The sequence below is a fragment of the Emys orbicularis genome, chromosome 10 (assembly GCF_028017835.1).
Source record: "Emys orbicularis isolate rEmyOrb1 chromosome 10, rEmyOrb1.hap1, whole genome shotgun sequence".
Lineage (NCBI taxonomy): Eukaryota > Metazoa > Chordata > Testudines > Emydidae > Emys > Emys orbicularis.
In genome coordinates, this window is record NC_088692.1 from 24707251 (window position 1) to 24722862 (window position 15612).

At 38.7% G+C, this 15612-nt stretch overlaps 1 protein-coding gene across 2 annotated transcripts in view; it reads left to right on the forward strand.

Annotated features, from left to right (window-relative positions):
* GRIN2A (glutamate ionotropic receptor NMDA type subunit 2A) overlaps positions 1-13920 on the forward strand; it is a 299502-nt gene extending 285582 nt beyond the window's left edge. For both annotated transcript variants that reach the window (XM_065411694.1, XM_065411693.1), the window contains exons 12-13: positions 5575-5813; positions 12130-13920. In XM_065411694.1, coding sequence (XP_065267766.1) covers positions 5575-5813; positions 12130-13920 — 2030 coding nt within the window. The remainder of the gene's footprint in view (positions 1-5574; positions 5814-12129) is intronic.
* Positions 13921-15612: the final 1692 nt, after the last annotated feature.

Sequence of the window (15612 nt, forward strand, 5' to 3'; positions counted from 1 at the left end):
AATCTAACACAGAAGAGAACCCTCTCTTATAAGCATTAAGAGGACTTCCCTTGTATTTCTAGTTCACTGTCAGGATATTTCACGCATAAGAGAAACAGACGTTGGGGAACCTGTGATGTGCCCATTCAGGGCCATAATAAAAGAGATCCTGAATCACAAGGGAACTCAAGCTGTTTTCGAGAGCTCAGTCAGGATCAAGCAGCTCACATGCCACACCACGTGGCACTGAAAGATAAGCAGTAAATGTCCTGCTAGTATTTATGCCTGTGTCTGATACGGTGAGATCTGCATGGCCTCCTATGACTGTTGGTTTGGCAGCTTTGCTTGAAATGGTTCTTATGGGTAATTACTTTGTGTTAGATTTTGCTCCCTGTAAAACCAGTACAAACCAGGAATAACTCCACTGAAATCATTGACGTTATTCCCCTTATGCACTGAGGTAACTGAGATCACAATCTAGCTCTTTGGACCTTATTCTGACTTCACTGGGAGCTGCAGATGTTAGGCAGCTGTAAGGTTTGGGCCTTTAAAAATATCTACTTGCACTATTCTCTGTGCTATGGGTGAGTCAGGTTTCTATAAATACAGAAGGGTAGAAATCAACATACCACCTACTGCAGTCACTTTCTATTTATTTGTAATTTTTACCAAATAGACATGCTGTGAATCTGTTAAAGTTGAAAAAAATATTGCTGTTATCCCTTTTGTAAATCTGTTCAGAGCTGTTTTATTTTCTAGTCCTGTTTTTTTCATCGTGTTCTTTGATACTGAAACTTTTACTAGTCCATAAGCCTTTTAATCCTACCTGCATATGGTGTATGAAGAATAAATCAATAACAGTATGGTCCTGCTGGCAAGTTTCTGATATTAAAACAAAAAGCCTTAAAAAATTGAATTATAAATTATAAGTAACTTGAGACCAATCAGCAGACTGTGGTTCAGGCTCCAACTGCATTGATGCCAGACTTCACAGATGCCTGTTTTTTATATACATTGAGCTTACTTTCACAGGTTTCCAAGAACCTCCTGATGCTATACTATCAGTTATCCCCAAACTTGTTGCCTCGTGCCCCCCCTTACCCTTGTCTGTGCCCCCCTCCACCCTGGAGCCAGGGCCGGGAGTAGGGCCACGGCTCCAGGAGCAAGGGACACGGCTTAGGGTAAGGGGGCCACAGCTGGGCGTGGGGGAGAGGCTGGGAGCAGAGCCTCGGTCAGAGGCGCGGGGATCAGGGCCAGGAGTGGAGCTGGCTGGCACTCCCTCCCCATATCCTTTAGGGGCTGATCTGGGCCCCCCGAACATTCCTCAGCGCCTGCTAGGGGGGGCACACCCCACAGTTTGGGGACCTCTGCACTATCAGCTTTAGACGACTAACCAGACTTATACACACAGGGAGAGCATATGCAGAATACTAATTCTTTACCTGTAGCTACATGCATATGCCAAGACTGTTCATTACCCGTGGCCACTTCCAGCTCAGGGTACTGAAGGATCTGAAAAGACAGTATCTTTATCCTGAGCCAAAATTAAGACCATCCCCAAACTTCAGTGTTTTGAATTCAAACTCACCTAGTGTTGCAAATAGCTCCTCTCTCCGTAATGACCTAACCCAACCCCTGTGATCCAAAATTTGGGGTATTTGAAATCAGGATTCCAGAATTATGACTTAGCTCATCTCTATATATGTTAACATACATAAATTGCAAATGTTCATAAATGGTAAAACATGAAATGACATGTGTCCTCACAGTACCTTGCACAGATGAAAGTAATTGGCATAAAATTGCACAATAAATGGTGATGAGATAGTTGTCAATGAATATAAATTGTACAGGTTCAGCCTTACAATTTGTTATTCAATTACGATCAGGTTAGAGTAAAGTTATTGTAAGTGCTTAATATACCAAATACATCTATATGAACGTATCAAACAAACCACACACATCTCAATAATAGAAACCTAATATATATTAAGCTAAACCCTGACTTGTAGCAGTCTGATCTATACTCAGTCTGACAATGTCCTTTCATTCGTATGTCAACTTAGAGTTTAACAAAATTCCAAAATGTGTGCCCTATATAGTTTCAAAATGAGGTAAATTGTTGTGGAGTGTATATATTAGGTGTCTGCTGGAAGTGATTGCACTCTTAAACCTCTCCTTATACCTGCCTTGCTTGCACCACTGCAAAACACGTTGTTCCTTGTAAGTTGCTAGGGCACTGTCATATCTCAGTTTAAAAAAGCCTGGGTTGTTTCTGTGCTGTCATTTTTTCAAAAGGTTATTGGCTTATCACTAGTTATTTTAGGTGTATACGCCGAAGGAAAGGAAATGCTAAAATAAACAGTAATAAAAAAGAGAGTTAAATCCCTCCATGAAATTTGTTGTGAATTGTGAAAGAGCACAGCAGCCAAACCAAGCTGACATCTGACAGTCTTGGGCGATGCGGATTTTACTGTGGAAAGCAGTGCAGGCTGATTGTCAGAACCTTTGATGGTAAGACACATGCAGGCAATATTACACTTTCTCTGGACTTTCATTTTTCTTTTCTTGAGTCTTTGTGTGTTTTATTGGTAGATCTTAGGGAGGACTGTAAATGAGGGGCAAAATAACCATCTCATTGAGGCTCTAAATCAGGAGTAGGCAACCTGAGCCTACGTGAGCTGATTTTCAGTGGCACTCACACTGCCTGGGTGGTCCGGGGAGCTCTGCATTTTAATTTAATTTTAAATGAAGCTTCTTAAACATTCAAAAAACCTTATTTACTTTACATACAACAATAGTTTAGTTATATATTATAGACTTATAGAAAGAGACCTTCTAAAAACATTAACATGTATTACTGGCACGCGAAACCTTAAATTAGAGTGAATAAATGAATACTCGGCACACCACTTCTGAAAGGTTGCCAAACCCTGCTCTAAATGTTATTGGGATACAAACCAAAGAATAGAAATCCAAACATTTTAAGGTAAGGAAGTGCATGTAAGCACCCTGAGCACAGGCAATAATTCTATAATTGTGATGAATGAATGTTAGTGTTTATTGTCCCACTTAAAAAAGTGATTTTTAAAGACAATTTAGAATTGTTTTTCCTTGTGGTGGTGTTCTAAGGTCTCGAAGTGTAAGCACTGTAATTTTTGTGAGGATACACTATTCTTCATGCATAGAGGCTGAATCTCTGCTTTAAGTGTAAAACTCAACTAAGGGTATGTTTACACTGCAATCGTGGCTAGCTCACTCGGGTACTGTATAAGCCTGCCCTGAACCCAGGGCAATTACTCAGGTGGGTAGCCTGTGCTGAAACCCACACCACTGCAGCTTCACTGCTCCAGTACCTGAGTTAGGTAGTTTAACAATAGCTTGGATAGGTCTACGCAAGCTGTCATCACGATCCATGATTGCAGTGTAGACATACCCTAAGAAGCCACGACTGGTTCCTCTGACTTAGGAACTTGTAAAATGCTCATCACTGAAGTATGTAGGCAACCTTTCTCTTCTGCCCTGGTGTTTAATTCCCACTTACCTCTACTCTAGCCCTCGTAGCCCAATTATTTGTGGCCATCAACTTGTCTGTCTGCCCTTGGACTCTATATGCTGTGAACTATTCTTACATGCCAGCTCAGTGGCATTCCAGTTTGATATGTGGGTAACTAAGATGTAAATGCATCTTCTTTGCAGCTCACACCAACCCTCTTCTTGATTACAGGCCTTGAAGCGCCTTCTGGTGTTTCTCAGAAGACCAGGAAGATCCCACCTTCTATATTACAAAGCTCATTGGCAAGGAAGGGGTAGATTAGGAAATCTGCACAAAAATAATGTATTGTTTACTAAATGGTGAAGTAGTTGAAGCTAGCTAACATGATACTTCTCTGTAGGTCCCATTTCATTCTTGATCATTATTTCCAGAAGCAGACAACTCATGTCATTACAAAAGAAATTAGAATTATGCCACTGCATATCTCTGAGAAGTCTCTCTTATTGAAGAAAAGGTAAAGGGCTTAGAATCAAAACTTATTTTGCATGTAATGCTTCAGTAGAGGAACACTAAGGATGATTCAAGAGTAGTCACATTGTACAATATAAAAACCTTTCCAGAAGCAATTTCATTAGTTCTCCTGTGTGCTTACAGACAGAACTAAACAAAATGTGGTGTTAAAAAGGAATAGAAACTATTTCTGCTGTTCAGGGAACATAAATAATGAATTTAGAGAAAAACAGTTGCAATGAACACTTTGCCAGCATTTCAGACTCTGAGCAATGCTATGAGGTCATTGCCCTTTGTCCTGCAAGCTTAGCCCCTTCTTAAAAGCCTGGAATAGTGTGATAAGTTAGTCAGTAGCTTTTCTATGAAAACTTCACTGCTGCTGAAATGCCTCTGGCATGCTGAAAAGTAAGAGAAGGGAGATCCTGAAATATATCTGGATCTCATAGTGAGCCTCACTAGTCTTTTGCTTTGGTCCATGTGGTGATTACATCAGAGAGCAGAAAAAATGGGAGGTGGGGAGGATGGATTGCCCCAAAGATGTTTTTTAAGTGATTTTTTTCTCACCAAATAAGGTAATATTCGAGAGGAGATGGTGATGGGAGAATTGAATGCTATAAGTACTCTCAGTAGTTTCCGTCCATGCACAAAGTACAACATAATTTAAATCATTTTTATATATTGCTGGAAGAGCTCCATTCAGAGTTCTAGACCCTATAACACTTTTATTTGTTTGGATGAGTGTACTTAGTTTTGTATTTTAAATAACAACTTACCCAACAAAGTCAGACTGTTCTGCACTAGCTGTCTGCATATTGTGATGACAGTAATGATGAGGAACTCAAAGATCTGTAAACTACAAACACTCAGCCTAAGAACCACCCAGCTATGGGAGATGGTATATCTGTTTTGCTGGGTATGACTGAGTAAAGTGAATTGCTTGACACCCCCTGACAAGGTTGTGGCAGACTCAGGAATAGAAGCCAGGAAGCCTGCATTCCAGTCCTGTTTCTGCCTACTAGATTATATTCCTTTTGACTAGTTCTATAGAGTACAATCCTCCACTAGATACAGACATGGCAAAGAGTTAAAACACGCGAATAGAGATATCACCATAGATATCTATTTTAAAAACTCTACTTATTTGAACAAATGACAATGGAAGTTAAAAATACCGAGAAATAAAACAGGATAGGGAGATTCTGTCAGATGTCCAAGAGCTCAATAGTTGAAAGTCTGTTTCCACAGAAAGAGAGATAATATATGAAACACAAAATGTCTGTTTTTGAAGTCTGTGCCATATTCAGATGTTTCTCTCCTCTTCCTGAAAACCCGAGATAGAAGGGCTAATCAAGTCTAGCTAACATATGAAATCTGATGAAGTCACAACCCGAGGTACTGTGACCTGAAATCTGTTAAAGTAATGTAGTCCTAAATTAGCAGATAAGAATAGAGTCACTTTATAAATGAGATATTACAGAGTGCTGTATTTTTAAAGATGGAATTACTCTATGTCCTAGATTTTCATTTTTGCAATATACTATGAATGATGGTTTTCAAATCCTAACTGTATGATTTCTTGTTTTCTCCAGGAGAGATGGAAGAATTGGAAACACTGTGGTTGACTGGTATTTGTCATAATGAGAAGAATGAAGTCATGAGCAGCCAGCTGGATATTGACAACATGGCAGGCGTATTTTACATGCTCGCAGCAGCTATGGCACTCAGCCTAATAACCTTTGTCTGGGAACATTTGTTTTACTGGAAACTCAGATTCTGCTTCACTGGGGTCTGCACAGATAGGCCAGGATTGTTGTTCTCAATCAGTAGGGTTAGTATAACTTTCATAAACCTCTTTTATCCAGTAGTTAATATAACAACTAATTTCTTAAAACCACTAATCAACATCCTGTGAGGCAGGCATATTTCTTCTCATTTTATCCCCTTGCTGAATATCTGAAACATTTTTAAAACTTTGATAAGATGTTCCACTGGGCTTCTATTATAGTTGCATTTCATATGCACTCCTAGGGACTTTTTGTTTTATTTTTTTCATTTGATCGCTGTGACTGCAAGCTGTCTGGTGGACTAGCACGTCAGGATAGTCAATAAGCAAATACAGAAATCACAGGCTATTGATTCTTCATTAGGGAAAGGTTTAATGGAGAAATACAAGATTTGCTCGTTAACAGGAATTGGGCTAATAATTGGAATGAAGCGATTTTAAAAAACCTGCTTTAATCAGATGATAAATATTAACTCTCAGTACTGTGCATTTCATAGAACATCTGGGGTTCTAAGAGTGTTAAATAGTATAGAAGGTATTTCTATAATTTCCCCAATTAATTAGATTCCTTCAATAAACCCAGATTAGATACACAAAAATGGAATTTATTTATGTGGTTAGAGATTAGGTCAATTTCTAAAGATAATTCTACCAATTAAAAAGTGAATTTTTACATCCAAATAAATGATTGTAGAAGTAAAAGCAGGAAATATGTTTAGTCTTACTCTTTTTGACAAATGAGGGGTTTTTTATGCATCAAACATTAAATAGCTGATGGACTCTGCAATTTTTTTAATGTAGCCAAAGTGAATAGAAAACCATGGCGATATGCCTAATTGCCCCAAAACATATTGAGGCTACGCCCTAGAGTAAATCCAAACTCTGTTGGACCTGCAGCTAAAAGGAGTAGCATAGAGTAAATGTTGTGTCCTATTCTATTAGTAAGGGATTTTGCCCTGTGATACCCTACGTGGAAAGCTTACAGTTGTGGCCCATGAGTGTTAGCACCAAACGCGGTGTGGGCATATTAAATGTTTGTTTTGCTTCTTTTGAGACTGATCCTTGGACACATTCAAATGTACACCGGCATCAGAGGGAGTTTGGGGTGGGCAAGGAATGTGGCCCTTATGAATTTAAAGTTGTTTTGTTATGTCTGCATCTAACTTTTGAAAAAAACAAACACCTTTATATATTTTTTTTGTTTGCGATATTTATATAGAACTGCAAAACTGCAAGATGGGACCTTTAATTTTGGTGCTTCTTTGTAGACCTGTTATACAGACATCTGCAAGTAAAAGCTGTTATTTTCACTGAATACTGTCCTGTCCTGGACCAGATACTTAGAAAGTTGGCTTATTCATAAGTTTGAGCTTCCTAAACAACCCCATCTTTAAAAAATGCACCATACACAATCACTACTCCTTTTTCATGTTGGCTTCTTTTCTTTTTCAAGTGAGATACACTGTATACCTCTTTACCCCCCACCCACCTTGCCCCCACTCAACTCCTGTCCTCCCAGCTGGGCAAATCAGAGATGGACTTTGTAGTTTGAAGATGTTTCTAAACTGAATTCTATGGAGAATATTTTCTGTGCGGAAAATCATGCTCAGTTGTGTTAAATATAATACATTTTAACACCATTTGGTAAATTTTGCAGTTTGCTTGAAATGTTAAGTTGCTGCCATTTTTTTTTAAAGGTGATTCGTTTTTGCGGTATGGTGGGAGAGCAGGTGTTTGGTAAAGGAACCAGGATAAGGGACATAAGCAGGTTGTGTACACTGCAAAGCAATGTTATGCTTCCGGCATCTTTCTAGCTAATTTATCCTGAAACACTTTAGAGTTACTCTAATATGATTTACAGAATTAAATAACTGAGGGGAGGCGAGGGGGGGAAGAGAGAGAGGTCTGATGAGTAGGCCAGAGAGAAGAGAGATGTTTTCAGCTAGATTTGTAATGAGTTGCAGAGTTGATGAGGCAGAAAGAGAGAGAAGCTGTTTCAGATGACAGTAACTGCAGAGATTAAGGCTCTTGCTTCAAGAGTATTGAGGGTTTTTTTGGGGGGGAAGAGGGGGAGTGTGGGAGGGGAAGGTGGAAGAGAAACCAATGCCTGCTAAGTTAGTAGGACATTGATTTTAATGGATCCTGAAATGAACAGGAGGCAGCGGAGTAGTTAGAAGATGAAGAGGATGCTGTAGTTGTGTTTCTTTGTGTATGGGAGGGAGCAGGCAGCAGCATCCTACATGCATTGGTGCACAAAGATTTGGCGCAGTGTTAGGCTATGGAGAAGAATATGACATAATCAAGGTGAGAGGAGATGAAGTCTTGGAAGAACAGTATTTGCTGTGCTCTAAAGCAGTTTCCCAAATTGTGTCGCATGGACCACTGATGGTTTGACGAGAGATTAAAATGATCACATGGTGCTGACTCTCCTCCTTTGGTTTGCATTAAGGCTGCTGAAAATATTTTACTCTTCCACATAAGCCATAGCTGCTGTTACCTATGGGATGTTATGTGGTTGTCAGTGGGTGGGGAGGTGGTTCATATGATTGTCTCATGGGCCATCTCTTCTTTCCTTTGCACAGTCTTCTAATTTCTGAGCCACCCTGTGAAAAGGTTTGAGAAACTATGCTCCAAAGGATCAGCTTGGTCCTATGGCCTTATTGCTAAAGCATCTAGATATGCTGTAGACTAACGTAGATTTATCTTCTGTTGTGAGCCCATCCAGTCTTCTTAGAAAGACCTTAAATAGTAACCATAATTGAAAGCTATGAAATCAACACCTACAAAAATGACACCAACTTTAAGGCTGAGATTCACAAGAGTGAGAGTAGCTAAAAAGGAAAGTTCTTATTTACTTTGCAAAACCTAGGTGCTTTAAAGGGGAATTGGCACATTTCATCTTCAGTTGTATTTCCTTGGTGTGATAGGTTTGTTATGGCTATAATGTTCCATTCAAGTCATCTGCGAGTGGAGGGTTTTGCTGTGACACAGCAATAATGATTTTTTTTGTGGGGGGGAGGGCTCCAGTGATTTCATTTGCTTCATGAAACCATTGCATTAATAATATTTTGCAAACATCTTTAGAATCCAAGGGGACTCCAAGCCAGTCATACTTCCCTTTGATGAGTCTGTAGTGTCTTCAAGGAGTTACTGATGTTCATTCAGGGTTTTCTTATCCTGGTTAATGCAAAAGCTTTCTAGGAAGCCTGCTATCTCTCCTGTTCATTTCAATATTTTTCTGTCGTGTTCAGAAGACAGGCTTACTACATTCCCTTGAAATGTTAGTGTAATCCTGCAACAAAGGTCTTATGTTTTTGCAACCAAAGAGCTGCTCTATTTTACAGCATATTGTAAATCTGCCTGTTATTTTCCCTTATTTATATTTGAAATTCTCCCAACTACTTTGAAAAAGCTACTCCTTTCACAAGCAAATTCACAGCTAATTCATCCTAAAGGAGCGCTTAAAATTTAGTAGAACCCTGCTACAGATGGGTAAACACGTTTAAATTAAAATAAGAACTGACTTCAATCTTCACTCCAAAACTCAAACCAAATCCAATTTCAAAAGGTTAATTTAACATTTTAGAACATTTTATTTTTCATGTTTGCAATACTCCACACTAATTCTGACTGGGATAGGAAACAACAGAGCTGAAATACCGTGTGGGCTGACTTTTTCCATTTGATTGGAAATGGGAAAATAGAATAATTTTCAAGCAAATGCCTGTTCTTGCTCAATTCTAGTCTAGTTTTGTAGACCAACAGTTGCAGGTATTTCAGATAAGAATCCAGTCTTCTGGGTCCTCACTGAACTTCTGTGATTTCCCTATTGATGGCTAGGTATTCTCTGTAGTTAACACCTTGTCAAAAGAGAAGGAGAAGGGAATGATGGGTAGGGACTTTTAAACAAGTAAGAAAAGAACCATAAACCCAAAAGACATTATAAACCGGTCAGTTGCAAAAGAGCAAGGCCATTAATCTTTGCTCTGTATGGATGTTACTATGGCTAAATTCTGTTGCTATTGCTCATGTTTTGCTCAGGCAAAATACCCGCTGCAATCATGAGAGTTTTTCCCCAGTAAGGGGTGAATAAACATTATTGACTGACCTAGACATTTGGCCCATTCACTTTGTTGGGACATTTGTCTGACTAAGGAGTTTAGGATTTCAAAAGTCCTTCTAATAATACAATCCATACATCTTAACATGCTACATAACTTCTAGAACTTCACTTGGATTTTGTATTTAAACTAAGTCATACCCAAATCCTTCATTGGCCTATTTATTTAGCATCAACTTTATAGTTCAGTTTAGCAGATGTCAGCAGTCTGTGAGGCCTTCTTCATGAACTAGGGCATTCCATTGCTATTGCACAGCTAACAGGCTGAAACAGGAGTAAGCAAAAATGAAGATATTTTTATGCTAACAAGAATATTGGGGGAAAAAACAGCTAATATTCATTATGTGCATTATAATTATGCTATGTTCATAATTACTCCCTTTGCTGATAATAAGCAGCAAATTAAAAAATAACAGTATAAAGGTATCATACGTAAAATGCATTTATATTATATTTACATTCAGTTTTCATAGATTCATAGATTCTAGGACTGGAAGGGACCTAAAGAGGTCATCGAGTCCAGCCCCCTGCCCTCATGGCAGGACCAAATACTGTCTAGATCATCCCTGATAGACATTTATCTAACCTACTCTTAAATATCTCCAGAGATGGAGATTCCACAACCTCCCTAGGCACTTTATTCCAGTGTTTAACCACCCGACAGTTAGGAACTTTTTCCTAATGTCCAACCTAAACCTCCCTTGCTGCAGTTTAAGCCCATTGCTTCTTGTTCTATCCTTAGAGGCTAAGGTGAACACGTTTTCTCCCTCCTCCTTATGACACCCTTTTAGATACCTTCCTTCATAGGTCATGTTCTCTAGACCTTTAATAATTCTTGTTGCTCTTCTCTGGACCCTCTCCAATTTCTCCACATCTTGCTTGAAATGCGGTGCCCAGAACTGGACACAATATTCCAGTTGAGGCCTAACCGGCACAGAGTAGAGCGGAAAAATGACTTCTTGTGTCTTGCTAACAACACATCTGTTAATGCATCCCAGAATCATGTTTGCTTTTTTTGCAACTGCATCACACTGTTGACTCATATTTAGCTTGTGGTCCACTATAACCCCTAGATCCCTTTCTGCCGTACTCCTTCCTAGACAGTCTCTTCCCATTCTGTATGTGTGAAACTGATTGTTCTTTCCTAAGTGGAGCACTTTGCATTTGTCTTTATTAAGACAAATGGCTGCTTTTTTGTTTTGGCTGCTTAGGATTTGCAGAACTTTACTGAATTTAATTTACAGAAATGTTTTATTTAACTTAATGTTTCAGTTGTCTGTGGACATCAGAAATGAACATTTCTCTTTGTTTTCATTGTTACAATTGTTGAGATCTTGTAGGCATAACCCTTGTAACACCAAGTGGTGCCCCTCTACCTATGTGTATGGCACCTATTTACCTAGCTGTCACACCCATTACCCAGCCGGAAGTAAAGAATAGTATTCAAGAAGACTATAAGAAATCTTCAATGTTTTCACCAGGGAAGCCATGGCCACTAGAATTCAGACTCACTGCCGATGTTGCACTATATATTAGCCCTTTGTAAACTGACTATTGTGAAGGACCTGTTCCTGACATACTTAAATAGAGTATTACCCTACTGTGTAAGTAGTTCCATTGATTTATATAGGATCACTCATGGAGTTAAGTACTGTTCAGTGTTTGTGAGGGCAGCAGTCAGGCCAAAGCGTAATCATTTTCCTATGATCTCGAATGGACAGGAGTTGCTGTGGCAAGGAGGAGGATGCTAGAAAAAGAGAGGGGTCAGAATTTATGATGGGCTCAAGTCCTTGTTTGTCCTGCCTTCATTTTCCCACCAGGAAACCTTCTTGACATGCCCATCAGATTGGGAGCAGCTTGTGGCTTACATGTGGCTGGAGGCAGAAAACTTTTTTTTTTTTTATCCAGTGCTAACAGTATAAAAGTATAACTTTCTCCTTTTTAATGTCTCAGGCCTATGGTGCCAAAGAATGATACAGTTTGGGGGAAATGTTTTGTTTGATTTTAGCAATACTTTTCTTTTACTGTTACATAGATGAAATCAAGAAATATTTAACATCACTGTCTTATGTATGAGTCTAGAAATATGCTGCAGGAGGAAGGCATGCCCTTCTGCTCTTTGTGCTCATTAAATAAGTGATGTCCAATTTAATTGTTTTGCTAATCATGAAATATGTAAAATTACAGTATTTAAAGTTTCCAGTTGGTGATATAATTTGTTTTATGTTACTCTTATTACAGGGTATTTATAGCTGTATTCATGGAGTGCACATTGAGGAAAAGAAGAAATCACCTGACTTTACTTTGACCAGCTCCCAAACCAACATGTTAAAACTACTGCGAACAGCCAAAAATATGACCAATATTAATCCTTCAAGAATTAATTCCCCCAAAAGAACAGGTGATTTTATTCAAAGGGGTTCGCTAATTATGGACATGGTCATGGATAAGGGGAATTTGATATTCTCTGAAAACAGATCCTTTCAGCCAAAGGACAACATTTTTGGTGACAATATGAGTGAACTGCAAACATTTGTCACCAACCGACACAAAGACAATCTTAACAACTATGTTTTCCAAGGTCAGCATCCTCTCACACTAAATGAATCAAATCCAAATACAGTGGAAGTTGCTGTTACAGCAGAAGCAAAAGTAAACTCCAGACCCAGGCAGCTTTGGAAGAAATCTGTGGAATCTTTACGTCAAGAATCGATTCGTCAGAGCCAAGGTTCACAGAGAGAAAATGGTTCAGAAGAAAATAGGCAGCATTCTGTAAAGGGCCAGAGATACCTTCCTGAAGAGATTGTCCATTCGGATGTATCAGAGACCTCAAGCAGAACCACTTGCCATATGGAACCCGAAAACAATAATAAACACCACAAAACCAAGGACAATGTTAAAAAAAGATCAGTGGTGTCAAAATACCCAAAGGACTGTAGTGATGTGGAGCTGACATACCTGAAAGCCAAACAAAGCACTCCTCGGGATAAAATTTACACAATCGATGCTGACAAGCAGCCAGGTCTCCACCTGAACCCACCCCCGTATATTGAAAATATTGTCCTTCCAGAGACTATTGAATTCCCTGCTGTTTACCAAGATCACAATGACAACTACAGGAAAGCAGAACATGGTAACAGGACTCCTTTGCATAATGAAGACAGTCTTCCAAATAATGACCAGTACAAACTTTATTCAAAGCACTATAGCTTAAAAGATAAAAATGCTTCCCTAGTCGAGGTGAATGATAGATACAGACAGAATTCCACCCATTGCAGGAGCTGTCTTTCCAATCTGCCCAGTTACACAGGCCATTATTCAAGCAGGTCTCCCTATAAATGTGATGCTTGCTTGCGGATGGGGAACTTATATGATATTGATGAAGATCAAATATTGCAGGAAGCAGCCAACTCAGAGCATCCTGAAGAAATGTATGAACATGACTGGGTTCAGAATAATGCAATCCAGCATCAGAAAAAGGATAAGCTGAGGATCAGCAGGCAACACTCTTTCGACAACATCCTCGATAAGTGCCGGGACATAGATATTGGAAGACCTGCTCGCAGCATAAGCTTGAAAGAGAAAGAGAGGTTTCTAGACAGCAGCTCATATGCAAACACATTTCATGTCCCCCCAAGCAAACTGTTGAGTAACAAGAGCTCACTTGTAACGCAAACTCTGGAGGACAGTAAGCGGAGCAAATCCCTGTATCCTGATCACTCTGCAGATAACCCTTTTCTGCACTCCTATCGTGATGACCAGCACTTCGTTTTTGGGCGAAGTCCTGCTGATCTTTACAAACAATCATTAGCAGCAAAAGCAAGAAATGATAATTATTCAAAGTCATCCATAAAGTCCACAGCATCATACAGTTCCCGAGATGGCCGGGTCCATAATGATATGTACCTTTCAGAGCATGTTATGCCTTATGTTGCAAATAAGAATAGTGTGTACTCAACTCCAAGAGTTTTAAATTCCTGCAGCAATAGACGTGTGTATAAGAAAATGCCTAGTATTGAATCAGACGTTTAAGTTTTCCATTTACACTTTATCTATAGGGAAACATAGTTGCCACCATCTTAGAGGCAAAGAGTGTATTCTTAAACAGTACTATGCTAAATGATAATATGCAAAACCCACAGTGTACCCTCAGTACTTGAATAGGGAAGATGATATGACATCTTTTCAGATGTATCCAGGGTTTGTTGAAAAGTGGGGGGAAGCCATTTATATAAATGGAGGTTGAATTGAAGGGCCCCAAGATACACAGGCACTGACTTTTATTTTTCCCAGTGAGTGCTCCACCCCCACTCCACCCTCCCCCGAACGCCTGTTGGCGGCCATGCCCAACAGCTGTGGCTGGTGGGTGCTGAGCACCCCCTATTTTCTTTTCCGTAGGTGCTTGAGCCCCAGAGCACCCACTGAGTTGGCACTTAAGCCAAGATATGTTGGCAACTATGCTATTTTGTATTTTGATTATTTTACTATTTTAGTTATGCTAAATTCTGTTACTGAGCATCACTCAATGTATTTCTGTCATCAGGAATGTTTAATGGTTTTCTAATACTGGATAAGCAATATGGTATGCATGTAGTTTGACAGACAAAAAAAAGTTAAGAGCGCATTTGCACTGTAACTAAATACAGGCTTGTAAAAGAATAGAGAGTTAGACTTTCAAAACTATATTTTAGTTTCATATTTGTTTTCAAACAGTCAAAATAATTAAAAAGAAAAAAACTCAGGGCCCTAAAATGGAATAAAAAACTGTGTTAGCACAAAAATGTTATGCTCATTCTAATCTCATAAAGATAAATGTGGAAAATATAGGCCCAAACTGTTATGTATCAAAAGGAAGACATATGGATATTGGTTAATGCTGGTGTACAAATGCTTTCATTATATTTCATAAGCACTTACAGTTACAAACTCAGTTACTAAAAAATTCTGCAGTTTCATTGTGCAGTCAAAAACAAGATGCATAACCTAGAATATATATTTTTAGATATCAATATATGGATCTTAAATCTGTCAAGCTATGGACCTCATTATTTATCTTGAAACCTAATATGTATGTAAGTTTGCATTTCCCCCTTAACGGTCATTACTCAGGGCTGTATAGTATCTCTTTTATCCCTTCATTACAAAACAAAATAATAATGAAAACACTTGTAGCTCATTGTTCACAATGCCGTAGTGGTGACATTTAATTAATTGTATGTTAATATTATTACAGTTGTTAATATTGTATCAGACACCAACATATGTTTAATGTAATCAGTAAGGAATGCAATACCATTTTTGCATATACCGTATTATGAAAGATTAACACCTTTTTAGTGACTTCTTCCTTCTAGAATATCTTGTATATTTGTTGAACATCAGGCTAGTTTTTTAAACCTCTCTAACCCTTCATAAAGATTTAATGTATCCACACATAGTAATGTAGTTATAGCGAAACTAAAGGACAATATCTTTATCATCACCCATGAGGCATATGTTAAATAACCCATTGATGGTTCAAAGCCATTCACAAAGTATAGATGCATTCTTACACAACATTTGTTTCTGGGCTCACCAGATTATTTCACATATATACATTATACAATCTGCACTCCAGAAATATACACCGCATTTTAACAAGGGGGAAAATGTATATCAAAGTAATGTGTGCAATGGAAGACATTCAACAAGCTGTGCTCACCTATTCCCTGAACTATGCTGAGA